Raw genomic sequence first — 23,668 nt, 5'->3', positions numbered from 1 at the left:
GCTGCTTTCTGTCACTATCCCAGATATATTGGAGTATTTGCTTGAGGGATTAAATAGGGGACTGTCAGCCAGCACTATACGCAGGCAGATAGCAGCATTATCGACGGTTCTCACTTGTGACAACCAAGTTTCCCTGTCTCACCACCCAGCGGTTGGTGCTTTTCTCAAGGGCGCGGTGAACACTGGTCCACCTACGGTCCATCGTTACCCATCCTGGGATTTGCCCAAGGTGCTGCAGGCGTTGACTTCTCCTCCATTCAAACCGCTGAATGCTTGTTCCCTTCACTTTCTCACCTTGAAGGTGGCTTTCTTAGTGGCCATTACGTCGGCGAGGAGGATTTCAGAATTAGCTGCTCTATCAGTCAGGAAAGATCTATGCACATTCCACGAGGACAGTGTGGTTCTCAGGTTGGATCCTGCATTCATTCCAAAGGTCAATACAGGATTCCATCGATCCCAGGACCTGGAACTCCCTAACTTCTGTCCTAACCCTTCCCATCGTCTGGAGAGAGGGTGGCATACATTGGACGTGCGCAGGGCCCTGCGCCATTACCTTAAAAGAACCTCGGCTTTCAGGAAGTCAGAGGCCTTATTCGTGTCTTTCCAGCCGTCTGCGCTGGGTAGGAAGGTCTCTTCTTCTACCATTGGACGGTGGATTAGAGCTTGCATTACAAGGGCTTACATTTCACAGTCCCTTCCAGTCCCTTCTCAAATCACGGCCCACTCTACGCGCAGTGCTGCGGCCTCAGCAGCCTGGTCTACCCAGGCTTCGCTCGAGGAAATTTGCAGGGCGGCGACTTGGTCATCTCCCTCTTCCTTCATTAAACATTATAGGATTGACAGATTTGCAGCAGCGGAGGCTGCCTTTGGTAGATGGGTTCTACAGCAAGTAGTTACTTCTCAGGGGACACAGGCCTAGACCTCCCTCCCTTCAGGGACATGAGCGGCTTTGGTATGTCCCAATCGGTGGACTCTACACCCATTCTGCTGGAGAAAGGGGCGTTGTCTTACCTGAACACCTTTTCTCAGCAGGATGGTGTAGAGTCCACACCCACCCTGTTTGTCATTAGTCTAGGCATGTGTCTTTTATTTTTTGTTTGGAGCCTTGCGTCTGGATACTTCGCCTCAACAAACACTGGGGAAGACATACCCAGAGGGAGGTGTGGCAAAATTTTTTGTCTTAGTCTGAACAGGAAGGCTGAAATAACCCAATCGGTGGACTCTACACCATCCTGCTGAGAAAAGGTGTTCAGGTAAGACAACGCCCCTTTTCAAGTGATAATTCTACACTATATTGAACATTTGGCATCAGACACTTCAATTATTTTGTGATCCTCAGATCTGCAGGTACAAAAGGGCTGTTCTTTGATATTTGGAAAAGTTTTTTCTTATGCAAAACTGCCCTTCTATACATTTAAGACAACAAAAAAGTTCTTCACTATGTAAATATTATTCTATTTTCCAATAAAGTCACCCATGGATGTTGGTTGGAAGTGGAGAAGGGAGGTGAATTGTATCAGATTTATCAAGATGTCATCACATCTAATTCCTTTAGAGCAGGAGTCTTCAAACTTGGCCCTTTTATGACTTGTGGACTTCAACTCCCAGAATTTCTCAGCCAGCATGCCTGGCTGAGGAATTCTGGGAGTTGAAGTCCACAAGTCATAAAAGGGCCAAGTTTAAAGACCCCTGCTTTAGAGGTCATTGTGATGTTATTGCATAAGTGACAAAATTCATGCAGACAGCATTGTTTTCAGGATTCTAATGTCTTTGAGATACAGCTAGTCTGAAACATAATTTCTTTGTATAGTTCAGAATAATTTGTTGAATTGTTATGTTTAATAGTTTGTTTCACAACAACTTGCAGTGCAACTAGGTTGTGTTATTACTTTAAATCTCTAACACAGTAATGAAGTTTGGGCACTGAGGACAACATAGAACACTGCTGCTTTGAATAGTTCAGATTTCTAACAACTCCCACAAGCCTTTATATTTTCTTGTTTCTATAGCTCGTGAAGGTTTGCATGTGGCTCTGTGGGTTGGTTCAAATCACAATTTTGAATTAGTTGAAAGAAAAATTCCACTTGCTTTGCATAAACTTCCATAGAGATCCTTTCATTCAGCCCATGGAATCTGATCAAAAGGGGAAAAGAAAGCAGCTGTTTAATGCCAAATTAGTCATATTATCAAGTAAAACTTTTATATTATAAATATATGTGTAGTGCAATAGCATTCCAAAATTTAGATCCAGATTTCAGTCATACTAAGAGACAAAGCTAAATTAATTCAGGAACTAATTCACACATTACAGTAATTCTTAATAGATTGCTTCCATTCCATTGATATGCAACCCTATGTTCATGATAATAGTACAAAACGTGTGGTTCATATGGCCAATATTTTACAACTGGGAAGAATTTGAGAGGTGAAAGGAGTTCCCTAAGCATTGCCAATTTCCTCTCTTTTGCTCCTGGACTTATCTATTCTAAGTTCAGTACATCATTAGCTAAAATCTCTAAAGCTACCAGGAAGCTGTTTTTAAATGTAACTCCCTGTTGCAGCAAAATTGCCCACTTCTTGTTAACAGTTTTGGGTATACCCCAATAATTACTTTAAAATCATGGTTAAATAGTCTAATTCTATGCAAAAACCCTGCCTAAATATGAATAAGTTTGGATCTAATCTATTAGGATATAATCCTAATTATAATGATACAATCATTATTGTGAAAATGTCCATTTCAGCATCTCGACTTATATTTAACACACTCAGTGACATATGTTTGTATAGTAAAGAGCCTATAGTTTTCTTTCAGATTTTGTTTTAGACCCCAGCTAAGAAATTAAAAATCAGGAATTCTTCTTCTTCCCCAAATGGTTTTAAACAGCAAGTCTTTAATACAACAGAAATTTCAGGGCATCACCATATTGCCACTGCTTTTTCTGCCCGGTTCCCTAAAAACAGTTTGAAATTGACCTGCAATTTTATTAAAATCTGCAGAACAATATAAGAGAAGGAAGAAAAACACAAATGGAGCCAGGAGATGAGAATGAGTTCTTGTTAATGAGAGAATATTCTGTCCACAAAAGTTCCAGAATTGCAACATTTTAGGCAAATACATTATGACTGAATCAACAAGTTATTCATTCAGCCCAGGCAAAGCCAACATTGTAGGACTGGATGTACCTGAAGATGACTCTGAACTGAGGTAAAACCCCAGTTCAATTAACCAGTTAAACTATCTGTCAGGTGCTTAAAGAACTTACGTAGTTTACTTATATAAATCCTCATATCCTCAGTTTCTTTTAAAAAGTGTCCAAAATAGTAAACTTAAGATGTTCTGTGTTTATAATCATGACATTGAACAAACCACTGTGAACTGGTCCATATATAAACCACAGTTAACTAAAATGGCTGGAATCACATCATGCACAAATAAGCGAGCATTATAATTGAGTGCAATATATGACCCCAGACACAGAAATATAAATAGGAAAATACTTTGAAAAGCCATTAATTTCTCTGATTCATCTAGCTGACAACATGGGAAGCCCTTTTTAACTTATTACATCCATGACAGGTAGGACATAGTCAATAAATATTTCTCAAGACAAAATTAAAAGCCACATTCTTTCCTTGGGGGGGGGGTATACGTGGGAGACATCATGTATAAGATCTCTCTGAATACACACATCTAAGGCATCTGAATTTACTTCACATTCTTTTACAGAATGTGCGGAAGCATGGTTGAACTAATCAAATGTCCATCTTGGGCAATTTTGTAATAAACGTATTTGTGACAATGAGTGTATTTGTGAAAAAGTAAGTATCTTAAAAGGGAAGCAATTTTGTAGTTTACTTGCAATCCAAACAATAAATTATAAGTAAAAGTTCTGCTCACAGAACTTTTCTTTCATAGTAAAACTTTCCACTCATTAGTGACCTCCCAATTGTACTACAATACTACTCTCTACATAAGGCTGCCCTTGAGTATCTGGAAGCTTCAACTGGTGCAGAATGTAGTAGCGCAAGTATTAATCTCAGCTCCATGAGTTGCATTGGTTACCAGTTTGCTTCCAGGTTCAATTCAAGGTAATAGTTCCAACTTTAGAAGTCCTTCATTGAATGAGGCTGGGTTATCCGAAGAATTGTCTCTTTCCAATTATATCTGCCTATGCCATAAGATTGGCAGAGAAGGCATGCTGTGGGTCCCGTCTGCTAGGCAGGACCCAAGAAACAGGCCTTCTCTGCCATGGGACCCATCTTAAAGAATATTACCCCCCTTACTCTGAACTGAGGCTAGGTCTATCCCTGTTAATGTTCCAGAAGTCCCTTAAGACCTGGCTATGTCATCAGACCCAGGGCTCCCAAGGGACTGGTGAAATTCTAAGATGGCTCCATCATTGTGGTTAATATTCACATTTCTTTGTATCTGGTGCTTTTGATTAGAAGCACTAGATACAAGACTTTTATATTTTAATAATTATTTTTATATATTTACTGTTTTAATTAACTGTTGTACCCTGCCCAGAGTCACTTTTTATGAGATGGGCGGCCGTATAAATTTGATAGATATCAATATTCATTTAGTTCTAGAAAAGATCCTTCACTTTCATTTTGCTTTTTATCAGGACAGATACCAGCTCTAAGTCTTCCTCTGATACCTTTTAACTATGCTATGCACATACTGTAATTCATGGCTACGACTTACTGTTTTCATTCTCAGGTTTCAATGGCTATGTCTCATTTGCTTTTATTAAAAAACACACTCATGTTTCTCATCCAGTGTTTCATTAAGAATGATCATTGTACTGTACCTTGGCAAATCATCAGCTTTAAAAGTTACTGGGTTAAATCGATAAATAGCCTTTGTGAGGCTGCTGTAGTGCCTGCTATCAGTGTTTCCAACACAAATGCCTGTAAAAAAAAAATAATCGGTACAAAAAAGTTAGCAGTTAGTATGTTGTTTAGTTTAGTTTCGTTTGTTTGCTTGCTTATCTGTTTTGTATTTTACCTTTTATGATTATATATTTTTTGAAATAAATAATGCTGTATCAATTTTAATCAGTACTATTTGTATGTGCCAAAGTTTTTATCATAAGCTTTGTCCTGGAACAATCCAGTGCTACAAGACATAAATGAACAATAATGATGGTCTCAGTGAAGAAAATAAATGCACATGTCAATATAATCTTGAAAACAACTTATGTATGAATGGAGAGTATATAGTTCACCAGTTCCTGATAGTAATAATATTAATGAAAAACAGCTCTCAGGCATCAAAGAAAAAAAAAGTAAATGTTTCCAGTCATTAATAGTATTTGAAGTGTCTATATATAAATTGAATAAAGCAGCGGAACAAAAGACGACATAGAAAAAAATGGAAACAATGTTCGAGTGGAAACAAAAGAGAAAAACACTAATGATCATGTATTTGCCACTACCTGGAGCTACACTGGCAACATCTGGGAAAACATCCAGGGTGGTCTGGCGGAAGACCCGTACAGCGAAGGTCTGGTCGTCCCAGGGGCTAACAGGGGGTGGATCAAAGGTATCCATCACTTCTATCTTCACTCTCTTATCATTAATTGTTTTGTCTAATATTTCCAGGACCTAAGAATATATACCCAAAGCACAAACAAGTTAAAGCAGCCAAGATGGTTGTCATCATGATGTTAGCACAAGTTCCAGACACTCCCTCAGTCCTTCATACCAGTTTCAGCCTTCCCAATAAAAATATGTAGACAGGACAGGAATCTCATTGTTGAAATCTATTTCCAGTTATACAATGGAACTGAAACTTCTTGCTGGGCTATTTGAATTTGGATCTTTGTGTCAAAATATATATTTTAATGGCCTCTTTAATGCAGATATATTTCCAATATTTAAATCACTCATATTAAATACAGGAATATATAACAGAACACAGCAATCAGGCAGAATGGTAAAGAAACTGTTGTCACCTTAATATTTGGCTTAAGCATTATTTCAACTTGTATTTTTGTCACAAACATAGGAAGGCCTTTTGCCTTCAAAGCACATGTTGCAATATTCAGCTATTAAAAACTATTTGTTCCTTCCCTAACATCATAGCAGGAAGGGAAGTACATTGCATAAAAACTGCTCTCTATAAAAGTTACTTTCAGGGAATGAGAGAGGCTGGGAAAGGACCTCTGGAAATGCTCAGGTTTCCTGATGCCTCTGGATAGAGAATTCTACTTTTTCAAGCAGGGATCAGGTTTCCCAGTAACAGTATCATTCAGGACCCATAAATTAGATGAGGTGGTGAGGGAATTCCTGCAGTTACTGGAAACCTACATGGTGCTAAGGTGGAGAAGAGAATACAGTTGCTGATCACTGCCAATTATGCCCCATCTCCCCCTGCTGCAGCAGCCAGAAGAATGCCAGTAGCTGTGACATGGAATCAGCTAGCATCTCAACTACAAGAAATAGGTATTAACAGAATCAGCCCAGGTTACATCACAGCAGTCACAGCTGCTTAAAGAGGGAGGATGCAGCACTATATCTAAATCAGGTAATCTGTTTAATGTTTCCTCAGGTAAAACTAGATGTCTGACTCTATAAGCCTGGGTCTAAATTATGACAAGTTCTAAGATTAAAACAGCAAAAGCATAAAATTCCACTGCACTTCATCATACTACCTCCTCAACGGTTTGTGATGAGTGGATGCGGAAATTCACTGTGGCATCAGCTTTTGGTGGAATAACATTTGACTAGAAAGGAGAGAAGAAAAAAAAGGAGATCTAAATGAGGGTAGAAGCATCAATACAGTTCAGGTCTGTGGCAGCAACTCAAAGCAGTTTCGCCTGCAGCCATAACATAGTTCCTGGTTTGTTGGCAGCATCTCTTTTAAGTTTAAAGGAAATTTGCAACTGTGGCTTACAAAAACACTTGCTTTTGTTCTTCTTTTCTAAATGCCATTATTCCTGTTTCCATCTATGTCACTCTATTAATGCTGAGCAAAGCTCTGCCTCTTCTTTTGCAAAAGGAGAAGTTGGCAGACATATCTGCACTTGAAAAAGATGTAGCCACATGCTATGCCAGATGGCAGTGAATAGCTTGCTTCTAAAGAATAGACAGACCCACTTGTGCTTGCCCTTAACTCATTGCACAGGGAAATGTGGGTCCATCTTCAGGGAAAGAAAAATGCTGCCAATTCATGTCTTACATCAATACAAATTTACGCTGGGCATGTATGTCTGTGTGACCAGCAGACCCATGTTCTTAAATAATGGGTCAGCCCTAAACATGGATAAAAGAGTGGATGGAGATTCAGTTTGAAAGATATATCCAAGGTGGTGATTGTTGAACCATATTTTCCTCTCCAAAAGCTCATCCCTCTCACCCTAATTTTTTTCTCTTTTGAATTATTTTGTCATAAATGAACTATCTGCAAATAAAGCAACTGTATTATGGATTAAGTTGTTTTGTAATTAAAATTACAGATAGACACATCTTTATTTCACATGATTGGAACAGAACAGCATTTAGAGCTATGGATCTATAATTTAGGTAACTTGTAACTAAATCCTAGTTCTACCAGCTGATGTCGCTGTTTAACTACCACAATAGCCACATTACTAAGTGATAACACCCTACATCTTTGATATTCTATTTTCTACATGTGTGCATACAAACACAAAAACACACACAGTGTCACAGACATCAGACTAAGAAACCACTTCCACTGTTCAACAATCTTACATTTCTCGAGCATAGACTGAAGTTTATTGTATATCTAAACTATTAAGGGTAAATATGACGAGCTCTTTGTAAACATGTGTATCTTATGTATATGTGTGTGTTTATTAGGACTGTACAGTACTTTGGTTTAAAAAGACAAAAGGTGTTTTGGAGCATGTAGGATGTGGATGCTTCATTTTGTTTTCTGGGATTACCTGTAGGGTTGTCTGGGAAAGATGTGTTCACCTTGTGAGATATGAAAAGGAACAAGACAGGGATGTCCACAGTCCCTTTTTTTTTTGTTTATTGTGGTTTTTGAAATATTGATTAGAGATATAAGACAAGATGAGAAGATTGTGGAGGAGATTTTAAAAGAAAATTATAAGTTAACATTGTACTCTAACAATCTCTCACTCCCTCCCCCTATCCAGCAGTAACCACTTAGGGAAGAAGAGAGGAAGGATTAAGAAAGGAGGGAGGAACAGGGAGGAAGGAAATCCAATGTACCTTTACTGGCCCATATTCACCTGTATCCCCAAACACTCTTTATTGACCCACACTACCCCACTGCACATTTTTCCCAACCCAAACAACATCTCTTAGACCAGGGGTCTTCAAACTTGGCTCTGTGACTTGTGGACTTCAACTCCCAGAATTCCTTAGCCAGAGTGCCTGGCTGAGGAATTCTGGGAGTTGAAGTCCACAAGTCATAAAAGGGCCAAGTTTGAAGACCCTGTCTTAGGCACTCCCATGCACCCTACCTAATCCACACACAACACCTTTCCCTGACCCCAAATTTCATTCCCTTGGAAGTGGTGGGTCCTGGATTTTGGACGCATTCTGTAAATTAGCCAGTTTGAGGTACTTTGGTTCAAAAATAGTTGCCCTCTTATGCATTGTTTCACTCAGTTAAAGGTCATGATGAGAGTTTTAGTAGCATAATAGATTATTTTTGCAGGAAGCACAATAATGCAGTATCAGAAAAGTGGATGGAAATGGAGGATTTTTTTGCTGTTTCCATTTTGGTTCTGTTTAAGTATGTTAAACATTTCCATTGGCATATATACCTATTTTGTTTTATTTTCTTACAAAAATGGTGGGAAATCTTATCTGGATTAATTTTCCTATCAAATTTATTAAATTTATATGGTACCCATCTTGCTTTGAGAGCAACTCTGGACAGCTTACAATGCAAATGTTGGATCTCTGTAGGTTACAAAAGCGGGGCAGGGGCCACCAATTGTCCCATTGAGTTTTCTTGCAACTTTTCCCAACCTACTGTCTTCCAGTAATACCTTTATTCCTGCATGAAACATGGTGATTGCAGTGGTGGTCCGAACTAAAGCATTAGTGCCAGGAGTTTGCTCAAGAAACCTGCATAAAGATTTAAAGGCAAAAGGTTCTTTGGTATCCACATTAAACCAACTTTCTGTACTCTGCAAAATAGCAGCAATATTTTATATTAATTGAAGTACAGTAATTGATACAAAAAGGAGAAGAAAGAAGAATCACTTGAATTTTATATAATCCAGTGAAGTACATTGCTTGTAGCTTCTGGTATATTTTTCATTTATTTATCCAGACTCAGCTTATTTTTACTTCCTCTGCTCTCTTTTACATAGTAAATTTTAGATTGATAACTGCTCAGGGCATAATTTTCTCTTGCAGTTTGTGAAGTCACTGAATAGCAGATACTGTTCCTCCCACAAACAGATGTGATAACGTTCTATTAATACTCCCATAATTGCCTTTTCAGAATTTGATAAAAGATCAATGCAGTTGAAGCAAGAAAGTTTTCAGTTGTTTTTTTTTGTTGTTGTCTGGCAGCTTTTCAAAATAGAAGAACAGTTTTAAGAAAGGAGGAGAAAGGCAGTAAGAAAGAATACTACTGAGGAAAGTACCTACTACCACCATTTCCTAATTAATTTATGCATGCAAGTTTCAAGAAAGGGAACTGATAAAGCATCTTCTTTCTTACCAGCCAACAAGAGGTCCGAAGAGCCACAGATTTGCCATGATGATATTGAGGGGGAAGCCGAACTGAATAGCAGGGAATTGGGAATGGGAAGAGAGTATATACACATTAGCAAATATGTAGACTTTCTTCTACATATTTGTCAACCATTCAAAAGAGTAATGATTGTACAAGTAAACATAATTACTATATACAAAAGCACAATCCAGTCCATTCTTGCTAAAGGAGGCAGTGGCCTTATGGAATTATTTTTTATAATATTCTACTAATTAAAATCTGACTTGAGTACTTGTTTTATTTGAGAAAAAAAGCCAAAATACAAATTTCTTTTACATAAAATAAAAAGAAAAATAGAAAATGAATCTATGGAACAAAGGAAGTAAATAGGTAACACATTAGGCTACTAGATGCAAGTCAAGATCCTGGTTATTACCTATATATATACCTTGACTTACAATCACAATTAGGACTGGAATTTTAGTCATTAAGCGATGTGGTTATTAAGTGAATCTGACTAGATCTGATTTTAACCATTTTTACCATGGTTGTTAAGCAAGTCATTGTGGTCATTAAGTGACTCATGCAGTTGTTAATTGAATCTGCCTTCCCCAATTGACTTTGCTTATTGGAAGCCAGCTGGGAAGGTCACAAATCATAGCCACATGATTGCAAGATGCTATGACCATCATGTATGCCAGCCCGTTTCCAAGTGCCCAAATTGCAATCATGTGATTGCAGGGATGGAGTAATAGTTGTAATTCAAGAAAGGGTCATTTTTTCTAAGGCCATTGTAACTTTGAATCATTATCAAATGAAAGGTTGTAGGTTGTAAAATCCTTTATGGCACAGATCTGACTATCTGAGAAGCCATTGGTCCACAACTTCTGCTCATCTTATATGTTCAGATAGCATTGACATATTGCATGTCCCATCCATTAATCAATGCCACCTGATGAGACCTAGGATGATTATCCTCCTCTAAGATACATCTGTCTGCCACTCTGGCTATGATCAATAGAGCTCTGAAAACCTGGTTGTTTTCCCAGGCTTCAGGGTAAGTTGGTGACAAGTCCTGCACCTTATATTATCTTTTAATAGCTGTCTTTCTTCTGGTGATTGGCGTTGTTTTGGAAATTGTATTGTATGTATTGTATGATGATGCCACCCAGAATCATTTGATGATGCCTCCCAGAGTCATTTGATAATCAAATAAGTTTTTCTAGTGCTCAGTACAGCAATTCATGGGAATTCTCCTAAGGTAGGCACATCAGACTTGCGACGTCACATGATGTCGCGCAATGTATCATGACTTTTTCCCTATTGCCGGCATCGGGTGGGTGTGGTTTCGGCGTGATGCATCCGGCCCGCAGGCCGGCAGTTTGACATGCCTGTCCTAGGGGGAAAAATGCCTTAAAATGATCAGTGTGTTTTATGAAAGATAAATGAAGAAAGCATGTATTGTTCAATACTCACCACTGGTACCAGTTGTTCAAACATCATGATTTCAGGTCCATGACCAAACAAATTGGGCATAGGCTGCGTTTCCAACCTATAGGAACCAAATGCAAAAAGCAAAATAAAGTACATTCAGTTGGATTATTTTGTGCCTAGGATGATATATTGCACTAAGATGTAAATTTGTTAGATATGTTAGTTCCCTCCTTAAAACAGAAAATCAAACTATCTGTTTTCAAAAATATCCCTTAGAATGTGGAATATATAATGTATTTTTCTGAAAATATCTTCTTTCAATCTAATTATGTTGCAAAGAGATCTTTTATAATTTGAATGTAGCCATCTACAAAAGAAGGGACTCCTGGTAGTGAGACAAGCAGAAGGTATGGATCAAATCTCATGCTCTATTCCCAATATAAAATGGATTAAGATAGAATAATTTTTATTCTCTGTGTGGTTGGTATATTTTAAACTTTTTATAATATTTCTACTATTTTCCTTTTAATAATGATTTCTAAAATATTTTATAATGATTATTTTTATGTATCTGTGGTTTTTATTTGGTTGTTGTACATTGCCCAGAGTCACTTTCTTTGAAATGGGCAGCTATATAAATGTGTTAAATAAATAAAATAAATATAAATCGTGTACTGTGTTAATTAGATCATGTATAGCTTTTGATTTCGATATTGAATAACAATGGGATTAATTGAAGAAACAACATTGAAAGAGAAAGTGGAGTAGAAAAAATAGGCAATTAGTTTAGTTGATTGTTAAGTATAATTCTTTGCTCAATTGCAGCAGAGTATAATAAGAAACAGCCTTAGCTGCCAATGAAGATTCTTCAGAAACAGAATTTGCCTACAACTTTTGTTCTATTCCCTATTTTGAAATGATTAGGGGAGGGGGCAGGGGAATGATAGGCAGGAAAATGAGAAATACTATGGAAGTAAAAATAAGGAGACAAAATAAAATTAAGATTTTTTTTCTAGTAACCTCTCGATGGCACAGTTGCAAAGCATCACAAACTTAGAGAGAGAACAAAGACTTCAAAGGCAGAAGGCAGAGATAATGAGGTTCTGGGTGAGTTGCTCGAAAGATTTCAAACCCCAGATGTGAATAGCAGAAATCAATTCCTGCAGAGAGAAGCCTACAGCCCCTCCCTCGTAGATCAGACCCTGAGTTCCCCAACAAGGGACTGCAGTCCTGAAGATGGGGGGAATCCCAGACTGAGGCCTCTGCAGCAACGGGCAGATTGCTGCCTTGCGAATTATCTGGATTGTTTCTAGAAAACAACACAATAAAACTGAATGATCCAGGAAAACTGGATTGATACCATTCATTTCAGAATTCTACAACCATGACTTTCTCCTTGCAGATGTGTTGGACTATAATCATTATAGGCTAGATCAGGGGTGTCAAACTGCCGGCCCATGGACCGGTTGCATCATGCGGAGGCCGCACCCACCCCAGCTCCGGCAATGCAAAAAAAGTTGTGATACGCTGAGACACGTCACATGACGCGGCGAGTTTGACACCCGTAGGCTAGATAGTTTTTAGACAAATCTATGAGGTTGTAGAATTCTATTCCAACCATTCATGACTTATTCTGATCCTGTAATTATTGCAGATATTTAACGTAGCATCTTAACAGAATAACAGAGTTGGAAGGGAACTTGGAAGAATATATGTTTTACTGTAAACTGATGCTTTCAGACCAGATAATTTTCCCCCATTAGATATGCATAGAATGATAATATGTTCCGAAGACAGACACTCACTTGTATAATGCTTCAGAAAGAATACCAATGCTGGTCCTCTTAGGGGGTGTAGAAGAATGGCCAACTTGAGATGTTACACTGAGATTTACATCAAGTGCACCCTTTTCTGTGATACCTATTCTGATAAGTAAAGAATAAAAAACATTAATGAAATTCCAGATGCAATACAGTTGGACTGTTTGTCATCTTCAAACTGAACAAACAAGAAGGTAGGTCTGACTTTTGCTGCTTTTTGGACAATTTTATGTACACCTTTTTTTTGCTTTGCTTAAACCATCACATATGCATCATCCAATTTACTCTGCAGTCAGATTACCTGCCTGCTGTGCAGGGCATCAGGAATTTCTACTAATGCCCTCTGGCACTCCAGCGCAAATCCTCACCCGCCTCATATTGCAGAATGCATGTTGCCCTAATTACTCTAGTCTTGTAAGAAGAGCAGCAGAAGCCAACATCTGGAGATGTAGGTCTATGTATATTACTCTGTTGCTAGGGGCCACTGTGACCAGGCATTCGTATACCTGAAGTTAATCAGTTACTATATGCACAACCTGGGGAAATATGAGATACAGTACAATGTCCATAATTTCATCATTCCAGAACAAAGGTGGACAAAATATAGACAAAGTAAATTGATAGATTGCAGTTTCAGTTATTTGTGAATTGTAAGGCCTGGCTTCCAATATCCAATTGTTTAAACATGATTCTGTGAAATAGGCAAAGAATTGCTTTTATTGTAGCAAACATTTGTATTTCTTTACTTACACAGCTACTGGTTTCTCTATTTTAGGGATGACTCCATCAAAAATAAAGCTTCCTTCATCAAGCACAAAAGAAAGTTGTACCCCTCTAGATTCCAGCTCAGCCACAATTTTCATTGCTCCTTTTTTGCCACCCACCTGAAAGGGAATTAGAATAACATTTTCCTAAGTCAAGCCATTGGCTAGTCTTTCAAAAGAATGCAATTATTATTATTCAGCAAAGGCTGTAAGTGATTTACTAATTATGCCTCAAACCACTGAATCTAAAGTGATTATTCAGAATCTCATTTAAAAAGCTACCGGTACTATATATCTAAGCTACCTTTTCACCTATCTAAATTCTAATTGGGAGATTTTTTTAATCCAGTCTTTATTATTTTTATAAATGATTCAAGGCAACATATGTATCTAATCCTCCTTCCTTTTCCTATTTTCTTCACAACAACCCTGTGAGGTGAATTGGACAGAGAGAATGAGTCACTCAGTCAGCTTTCATGCCTAAGGAGGGACTAGAATTCATTCTCCTGTTTCTAGCCTTGTGCCTTTAAAAAAGCATTATTTTTTTAAAAAAATTGGAGATTTGATTTAGATTATCAAATGTAATATTTAAAAATATCCAATATGTATATATTCTCCTTCAGCAAAACAAACTACTCCTAAATTGCCAAAATCTGATCAATGGGCAATAACCTTCCACTTTATTAGGACAGTATACATTAAAGATATTCAGATTAACCAAATTTTTAAAAAGCAATTTATTTGGAAACTACCATTCAGTTTTTGGGGATGGCTTGTAACTCCAAAATAAATAATAAAAACATGGGACAAGTTGTGAAGTTAAAAACAAACACATAAAGGAATAATACCTCTTCATCATGACCAAGGCCTATATAGAAAGATCTTTGTGGTCTGTAATTTCGTCTCAGTAAAAACTCTAGAGCGTGCAGAATGCCCTGAGGATTAGAAAGAAATCTGGTTACACAGTGAGTTGTACCATATATGGTGATTAGCAAGAGTTAGACTACCAAAAAGCAGAGCTCATATAAAGACCTTAACTGTATTCACTAAAGGTTTTTGACCATTATGATGTTATATAGTACTAACCACCCTCCTTGAGTGAGCATAATCCAGTGAGTTCTCTGGAGTGGGCAGCCAATAAATGTAAATAAATAAATATAAATTAAAATTAAAAAAATATATTTTGGCAAGAAACTTGCTGTGTCCCTACAGTTGATCACTATCCAATAGGAACCGCCTGTCCCCAATTATCTTGTCTTTCTTCCACAAAAACAGATGGTGAAGCCTAACAGAATTTCCACTCTTTGAAACTGGTCGGGGATAGTATTGGAGTTAAGGAGGAAAATGTTGCTTAAAGACTGGTTAAACCTGTGTCACTCATGGACTGGGGATGAGGTGAAGATAGCATCATCATGGGAATACAGGAAGAAGAGGTTCCTATGTTTGTGCTGTGTTAGATGTAAGTGACGGCATGTCCTAGGCAATTTTCTGCAACACCTATCTATGTGTAATCTTGCTTCCGTTTTGTTGAAAAAGATAAATTATTGTCTCAAAGATTGTGTGTGGATTTCTTTTCTTTTTTTATATTTTTAACATGTTGTATGCTTGCTACCCACCATTTCTAATAATCCCCTGGGACAACTGACTCAATCATGCAATAAATGATGCTTTGTTAACATCAGAGCAAGACAGCACAATCTGTTTCAAGCCAACAACTATAATTGCCTTTGGCAGCATACCAGGAACAACACTCCAAAAGTGAACTGAGCCAAGACAAAACTTATATTTGGTTTAAATTACATCTACTAAGTTTCATCATGTATTTAATCATTTTTCCCTTCTGTCATATTAAAGATATCAATTTGGAGGCAAATATTGCATCTTGAAGCTTATGAATACAATGTTTCTCAGGAGAGATATCTCTTCCATCCTCAACAGACATGTTAGATATGCTGTTATAATGATCTAATGGACTCATATGCTATCAATCAGATAACTCATCTTGCTTGTTTCCAGCTTTGAACAAGCCTATCTAAAGGCTATTGGGACAGAAGGATTCTATTGCTTTTCTCTCCAGCTTTCCAATCTGAGTTAGAGTAGTGTTGTTGTTCCTGATCATTGGAGGTCCACATTTCATTATATCCATGTCAAGCATGAGTCATTTGGTTTCCATAATTGTCAGAAAGGCTGTTTTAGTCACTAGTTAGCCAGAAGGTTGTAACTAGAGAACTGACCAATACTGATTAGAGCAGAGATAGGAAATTTGCAGCCCAAATATAGAATTCTTTATTGGCGAAGTGTGATTGGACACACAAGGAATTTGTCTCAGGTGCATAAGCTCTTAGTATACTTATATATGCCCCCAGGTCCATTTTTGCATGCCTCTAAGTTCACTAAAATCATACTATTCCAAGAGAGGCTCAATTTGCCATTATTTTTCATGGTGAATTGAAATAATTCACTACCTTTAACCTTCAAATAGCTTAATTCAGTCATAAAACCCCAAACAAACAAACAAAAGAGGCAGAGGCCACGTCCTTTGACTCTCTTTCACTACTTTTCCATCTTATCTTGTGTTTTACCAACCAGCTTTTCACTACAAGATGGCATGTGTGATCTGTATTGCCCTTTCAAACATCAATTTAATTTATTCTGGAAAAAATAGAGTCATTTGTTCAGTGAAAGCAGGAAAAGCCACTGTAATTTCCACTTTTTCAGTTTCAGTTTTCCAGAAGGAGCAATTGTAACTGATGTTGAAGCAGAACCTGTATCTAAGAAGTCTGTTTGAAGCTCAGCCAAACACAATTCTAAAACCAGTAAGGTGCTTTTGAAAACTATAGCATACAGAAAGAAAACTAACCGCCTCTTCCCACATTGTGTAATTGAAGCCATGCTTTATCATAAATATGGTACATAAAATTTCATATACTCCTGCAACTCATATTAGTTCTGCATCCCACCAAAATGAGATAAATTTATATACCATAACTGAGTTTTTATTATCTAGTGTTCCTCTTCCATATATAAATCCATCACGTTCCTCAGCAGAAAAGGGATCACTGACATCCCATCCATCAGGGTATGCTGGGACTACATCTATATGTGCAAGCAGCATATATGGCTGTAACTGAGGGTTAGATCCCTGGATGGTGAATAAGTGGCTGTAATCTCCGATAATTTCATGTTGAATGAATGAGGTAGAAAACACTGCAGGAAAAGCTTCAGGGAAGAGAATTAAGCAAAGTTAGCCATTGGATTCAATTTTGAAATTACTGGATAAAGAGGCCAGATTTTTAATGAATAGCATGTATAAAATAGTAGATGATATATTTGGAAAATGGTCAACTGAAGTATGGAACAAAGAAATTGTTTTTGTATTTCTGTCCATGGATGAACAGTTTTTAAAGCAAATAATATAAATAAGAAATAATTACTCTTTCTTTTCCCTCTTTTATCCTAGGGGGGGGGAAGAGAATAAGTATATTTTTGCAAACTCAGCAAATGTTCCCCTTGTGACCAGAATAGTGACAACATTTGCAATACAATAATCCTTCTGTTTACACAGTTCCTGCATCAGCATTTACTATCTTACTTTGAGTATATACACAGCAACCTTTGGATGTTCAAAGTTCTACTCATACTTTATTTCAGAAATTGCAATAATCTAAAGTAAACCTAAAGTATCATCCTTGTGTTGCAGTTAGACAGATGAACAACACTTTGCCATCATAACAGGAGGAAGCGGAAACATAGTACAAAGAAAACCATCTAACAAAATTACAGATTAAACAAACAGGGAACCAAATTTATTTCCTAAGAAAATTTGATGCCCCGTGCCGAAGAGAAATTGGCTTATTTAAAGCCATCTTACTGATTTTTTGGGGTTGAATTGATTTTAGAACTTTGCACTTTCTGGTTTACCCCATGAATTTTAGGGTGCAAGGGACAAGGTATATTGAAATAAGTGGGACTTAATTTCTATGTAATACATGGTGTTTTTCTTTTCCTAAGAATGTTTAAATCTGCAGGTACATATCTATATCAACATTTCAAACTTAAAACATCTTTAGGTACTTGCAAAAGTACTTTTTTTCAAATGGTATCATACAAATTTTTAATAACACTAGAAAGTTCCTTTTATAAACTCATATCATTAATCCACCAATGTCAGTCCTATGTACATATCTTGTTCATGTGTCACACTTAAGTGTCACATGGTTTGTTTAGCTTAAAATTTTATATTTATGTTATACACAAATCAAGTATTGAGTTAGAATCCTTAACTTGTAGCTTAACATTGTGTATTCAACAAAGTAATTAACACTGGTCGTAACTTAGTATAGTATCTGTGCCAACCACTGATTGAAAAGGATCTCATTTTTCCCACTTACATTAATATTAAACTGGGAGTATTCACCATGAAAAATATATGTTTTACTCTTTCTGTAGATCTGTGTAATTTATGACAGAATGATAAGTCCAATTGAGAAACAATACTAAATTATTGTTCAAATACATATTCATTTTTTAAGAATACATATTTCTTCACTGATTAAACACCTATAACATATATAATTAACCACCTATAACCACCAACCCAATTTTTGTCAATTGAAATTTATTAAATAGCCATATTTTTTTCAATTTGGTACTTCAGTTCTATCAAGAAATAAAAGCAATACAATATTTATATTTTCTATGCAATCAGTAGCATTGATAGTAATAAAAACAAAATTTTAAGTTTAAATACCTTTGTAAATATATGGTTCAAATTCTTCCAGGGCTGTTATATTCTGATTATCTGGTGAGAAGGAAACTGTTTGTATTCTGACAGCACCTTTTGTAAAGGATAAAGCATGTTCAGGCAAAATTTCAGAAAAGTAATAGAAACAGATGAACTACTGCACCAATTAAAATGCCATAAAGATACACTTATATAAGAAACTATTACTATCACTGAGTTGATTAACTCTAGTATCAATTATAAGAGGGCATTTGCAGAACTTTTATGATAATAGTGAACAATTATCATGTAACAGCTTTGTATATTAAGATGGGAGCACATTTCAGAAGTGCACAAAGTTGACTGTGTACAAATCTTTCAGAAAGATCTACACAACATGAGGGATGAGAATTCGGTTTATTGCCGTTCATGTATTTGACAGTATTTATATGGCACCCCAATCATAGGCTACAAAAGACTTATAATAAAATATCAAATAAATACATATTTAACTTCCCCAACATGTGCAAAATGATTTTAAAATACTTTAAAAATCCACAAGCATATGAAATGATAGAAGTACAAAGCATATACAGTAGATGTCAGAGACTACACAGCAAGTTACCACCATCTCCTTAATACACTCCCCCCCCCAAAAAAATGCAAAAAATAAGGGATTTTACCAGCTTCTGAAATCTAGGGGACTTCCTAGATTTGGGGAAAATAATTCCCCCAACCCTGGTTTGGGACAGCCATAGTTTTAAAAAGCTTGCCTCCCTGAAACCTCATGGGAAGATAGAAACTATGCAGGAAGATTGAATGTGGAATAAATGATGTTCCCACAATAATTGGGGATCCAAGCCTCAAAAGGCTTCATAGATAGTGACTAGCATTTTGAATTCTACTTGGAAACTTGCCAGAAATTAATGCAGTTCCTGCAAAATAGGTGTCATTCTGCTGTTCCTGCAAAACAGTTGTCACTCTCTAATCTGCCTGGTTAGCAAATAGGAAACTGCATATTGTTGTCAACTGTTATTTCCAAGTAAGTGGAAGTTATAAAGGACCTCAGCTAGTTCTAGCAATGACAAACTGATAGCATGAGGCAAAATCATTGAGCACACTCCATACACATGTACCCTGATGTGGGAGGGAAGTACATTGTGATGTTACAGCACATGTTTCATCACTATGTCAGCAACCTAAATAGAGCATTACATGAATGCATGGCTATCCAACTTTTTGGCTTGCCTGGGCCACAATGAGTGAAGAAAAATTGTCTTGGGCCGCATATAAAGTATGTAACGTACTATATCACTAAGAATCACATAAGGTTAAAAGTTTATGATCTTGTTGGGCCACATTACTAGCTGTCCAGGCCCCATGCAGCCTGCAGCCCATGGGTTGACACGCCTGTATTAAAGCATCTGCAAGGTGTTAAGGGCATGAGTGACTAAAATATCTCCTTTTGGGCAAAAGTTAAAATGATAGCTTAACTCCAATTAAAAAAGGGACCAAACTAAGAGTTACATAGTGACCGAATAACGTCTGCCTGGAAAAGCAGTTTCCCCACCCCATCTAACTTGAGGAAGGAAAGAAGAGGGGAAATGAATCCATCCATGAGGACTTTCTCAAGTCCGGCAGGGTGCAAAGCCTGCATTTTACAATAGATCAAATCATATGAACAGTGTCTTTTCCGATACATTTGTGTCTACAAACTGAATTCCTATAAGTCGTATATAAACAGAACTATATACAATGGTAAGAACCCAATAGTGATTTTATTCAAAGCGATACAGCGTAGAGCCTCGAAGACGCTAGTGTTATTCTGGGCAGAATATGAAGTTATTTTATGCACTCTGATTATGAAAGAGTATCGGTAAAGCAGGCGTTGCAGCAGAGGTAGCAGCAAACATGCCGTCCTAAGCAGCTGCTCCAGGACAGGAGCTCTACATACTGTATCAAACCACTTAAGCCAGTAACAGAGGAAAACACAATTTAGTTTAACAGACACAGACAAGGCTATAATTTTGCTCTCTCGAACCAACAGCACTAGCTTCCTATTAAAAACAGAGAGAGAAATATTTACTTTGAAGAAATGACTGCTTTTATACTCGATTCCATCTTTGCTTTTTCTTTTTTCTTTTTTTTACCTTGGAGCACCTCCTTGAGTTCCTCCAACTCGCGGGAGCTAAAGGCAGCTTCCACTCGCCGCTGCCGCTCCTGCTGCTGTTCTTCCCGCAGCCCTATGGCCGGGCTGGAAGGTCGCGTCCCATAGGCTCGGAGGAGCATCGCGACCAGCAGAAGCACCACTATCCCGCATAGTCCCAATCCAGCCCAGCACAAGACTCCTCGCAGCCGGGCACCGAAAGTCGCCATTTTCCTGCGCCTTGGCCCAGCCGCCTTGGGAACTTTGACAGGCAGGCGCGGCTTCTAGCCAATCATTGACGGAGCAGTTAAATTATCACCGCCGCGGGAAACTTGATTTGGTAGGTCTTGTTTGTGCAGTACAGGAGTCCCTCGGAGTTCGCGCGGGAGGGGAATCTCAATTCATCCGATTGATGGCATTTAGCAATGGCCTGTACATGATTAAGGGGCTAATAACTGTTTTAATGGCTCGTGAATGTCCCGTCTTTCTGTCAAAGAATTGGGCTAAAGACCGCTCCCACAACGGACTTGCAAACGCCCTGCCAAGCACCAATCTTTCATGTTGCTTAGCGATTGCAGCAGGGAACAAGTGCTGATTAACCTTGTCTGGACTTAAATTCTAGCGATCGACCTGGTTAGTACTTGCTGGGATACCACAAGCACAAGAAAAGACCAGTGCTGCAGTCAAACTGGGAAACCGGTTGCCCTACTTGCCAAATAAAGATGCAAGGACTCCTCCATGAAATCACCAGGAATCCAGTTTGGACTGAATGAGTCTACTATTTATATACACTCAGCATGAGTTTTGAACCAGAAAATTTAAAAATATACTTTCATCTATATTAGACAAAATCTAGTTAATTTTTCAAATTCAATGCCTGTAATATTTTGAAGAAGTCAATCTTTATTTGCTCTAATTTCAAATTCTGTTTTAATTGACTTCAGAACCACTGGGTGCTTTTCTTGATTAGCATTTTGATGATAAACCTTTTCATAGAATTAAATTTTGGTATATTAAGAGGCTTTTGGTTTGTGCTGTCCATATGAGGCATATGCCCTGTATATCACACACTTTACGGAATCGTCCTGGTGGAAGAAAGAGTCACAACAAAAAAACTATCCAACATCAATAGTCATTTGCATCATTCACATTTTTATATAAAATTACTTTGCATTTACAAAATACAATTTTAAAAAGTATCTTTGCTTAGATTAACTAGCTAGGCAAATCTGCCTGAGAGGTAGATTCTCTTCATTGTGGCATAAATTAAAAAAAAACCTTAACAATGTTTGAATAATTTTAAACTACTTGAGAGGAATCAGATAATAAACTGCTGCTCTTGAATTGAGTCCTATGACTCATTTAAGAATCCTTTAATCAAAACTATATTCAAGGCAAAACTTGAGCACTAAGAAGGTTTTAATCTAAATTATTTTAATGTTATACTTAGGTGGTATGGTTTACTAATGCTGTGCAAAGCAGAGGTATTTGTGAGAGTCAAAAATATCAAAGATGGCAGCAATGATTATGCAATTGAAACTGCCCCTTTTAAATATGCATTATCCATGCAATCTATGTAAAAAGGCTGGGCACTGATTGTGTCATTGTGGCCACCATTTTGACTTTTTTGAACCTTTCCTGAATGCCCCAGATACAAGCATTCTACAAATGTTTTGTGCTTTGGGAAATACCTCTTCAAATGGTTGGACAGCTTTACACTTCTGTATCTTTTTCTGAACAGAATACACAGGACTGGTAATCAAGCTGAAAAATAATGGTTTCTTACAGAAATTTTATTTTTAAAAATGAAGCTAAGGTAAATTTGTTTAGTTTAGTTATTAAGAACAAAAGGCTACAATACCAAGAATAATGTTGAATTACCTTGAGATTTTTAAACACAAGTATAGTAAAAATGTTACAGGTAATCCTCGACTTACAACAGTTCATTTAGTGACTGTTTGAAGTTAACGGCACTGAAAAAGTGACTTATGACCATTTTTCACATTTATGACCATTGCAGCATCCCCATGGCCATGTGATCAAAATTTGGACCTTGGCAATTGACTCATATTTATGACTGTTGCAGTGTACTAGGCTCATGTGATCACCTTTTGCGACCTGACAAACAAAGTCAATAGGAAGCCAGATTCACTGAACAACTGTGTTACTAACTTAACAACTGTAGTGTTTCACTTAACAACTGTGGCAAGAAAGGTCGTAAAATGGGGCGAAACTCACTTAATAAATCTCTCACTTAACAAAAATGTTGGGCTCAATTGTGGTCGTAAGTCGAGGACTACCTGTCTAAGAATAAATTATAGTATCTTCTTTGGTTTTGCTTAATTAAACCCATGTCAAATAAGCTTAATTTTGAAAAAAATTCAAAGAACTGTAGAAATGCTTTATGTACATAGATCCTATGAAAAATACTTTCATCCTCTAAACATAAACACATTCATCAGAATAGAGAAAAAAGATCAGAGATAGATGTGGTTTATAATGAAAAAGGCAGTATTACTTCTAGGCAATACAGTAATACATGTTGGATGATGTCCAGTACTATAATAAATACAGCCCTTGATTTGAAAAATGAGTTGGTGCATTTAGGCCACAAAAAGAAGGAGTATAGCAATAAGTTGCAATGAACAAAATTAGAGGAAAACTAGACATCATCATAGTTGTGTTTAACTTTGGTGTGGATTCTATACAATGAATGCAAATGTTAGAAGCAACCCCCCCCTCCCGTGAATTGAAACTGCTGCAATTGTGAGCACTTTATCTGGCAATCAAATATTTTCCATATTTTCCTTTGATTTCCCTCATGAGAGCAATGCTGGAAAATTAATAGACAAGCATGTGTGCTACATGCACACTTATGGCTCCATAAATAAAGGATGTAAGAGGAGGAAAATATGATCCAGAAGATATTCAAGCTATCCTTCGGCTTCTTCAAGATGGATGAAATATATTCCCTGAGTTTCTTCCTTCCATGCCAACTGTTTCAAGAGTCAGGTGCTCTGAGGTTCATAATCCAAGAGGAATTACAGAAGAGAATACCAGATCCGAGAGACATTCTGTCCTCAGTGCTATAGAAGCACCCATGGC

The 23,668-nt window shown here is 37.3% G+C and overlaps 1 protein-coding gene across 1 annotated transcript; it reads right to left on the bottom strand.

Annotated features, from left to right (window-relative positions):
* Nucleotides 1-1,776: 1,776 nt before the first annotated feature.
* PM20D1 (peptidase M20 domain containing 1) lies at nt 1,777-23,665 on the bottom strand. Its single transcript, XM_015824376.2, has 14 exons — nt 23,621-23,665; nt 20,568-20,847; nt 18,445-18,531; nt 16,678-16,913; nt 14,543-14,629; nt 13,681-13,814; nt 12,916-13,035; nt 11,153-11,228; nt 9,683-9,744; nt 9,000-9,078; nt 6,663-6,734; nt 5,445-5,613; nt 4,818-4,917; nt 1,777-2,133 (listed from the first exon to the last, which is right to left on the bottom strand). Exons 1-14 carry the CDS (start codon nt 23,663-23,665, stop codon nt 2,004-2,006), a joined length of 1,677 nt encoding a protein of 558 aa, XP_015679862.2. The 3' UTR covers nt 1,777-2,003.
* Between the last annotated feature and the right edge of the window lie 3 nt (nt 23,666-23,668).

This window comes from Protobothrops mucrosquamatus, unplaced genomic scaffold, assembly GCF_001527695.2.
Source record: "Protobothrops mucrosquamatus isolate PMUCROS unplaced genomic scaffold, P.Mucros_1.0 scaffold2212, whole genome shotgun sequence".
NCBI lineage: Eukaryota > Metazoa > Chordata > Lepidosauria > Squamata > Viperidae > Protobothrops > Protobothrops mucrosquamatus.
The sequence above is the reverse complement of the archived record's forward strand: the minus strand, read 5'-3'. Positions and strand labels throughout refer to the sequence as shown.

What these genes read in the sequence shown, in the direction of transcription:
- PM20D1 (XM_015824376.2), bottom strand. Translation starts at nt 23,665, where the DNA reads ATGGGTGCTTCTATAGCACTGAGGACAGAATGTCTCTCGGATCTG. An exon ending in TGAACCATATATTTACAAAG is followed by an intron (nt 16,914 to 18,444) that starts GTATTTAAACTT and finishes TCTTCCCTGAAG; the next exon opens with CTTTTCCTGCAGTGTTTTCT. An exon ending in AAAGCTGATGATTTGCCAAG is followed by an intron (nt 2,134 to 4,817) that starts GTACAGTACAAT and finishes CCTTTTGATCAG; the next exon opens with ATTCCATGGGCTGAATGAAA.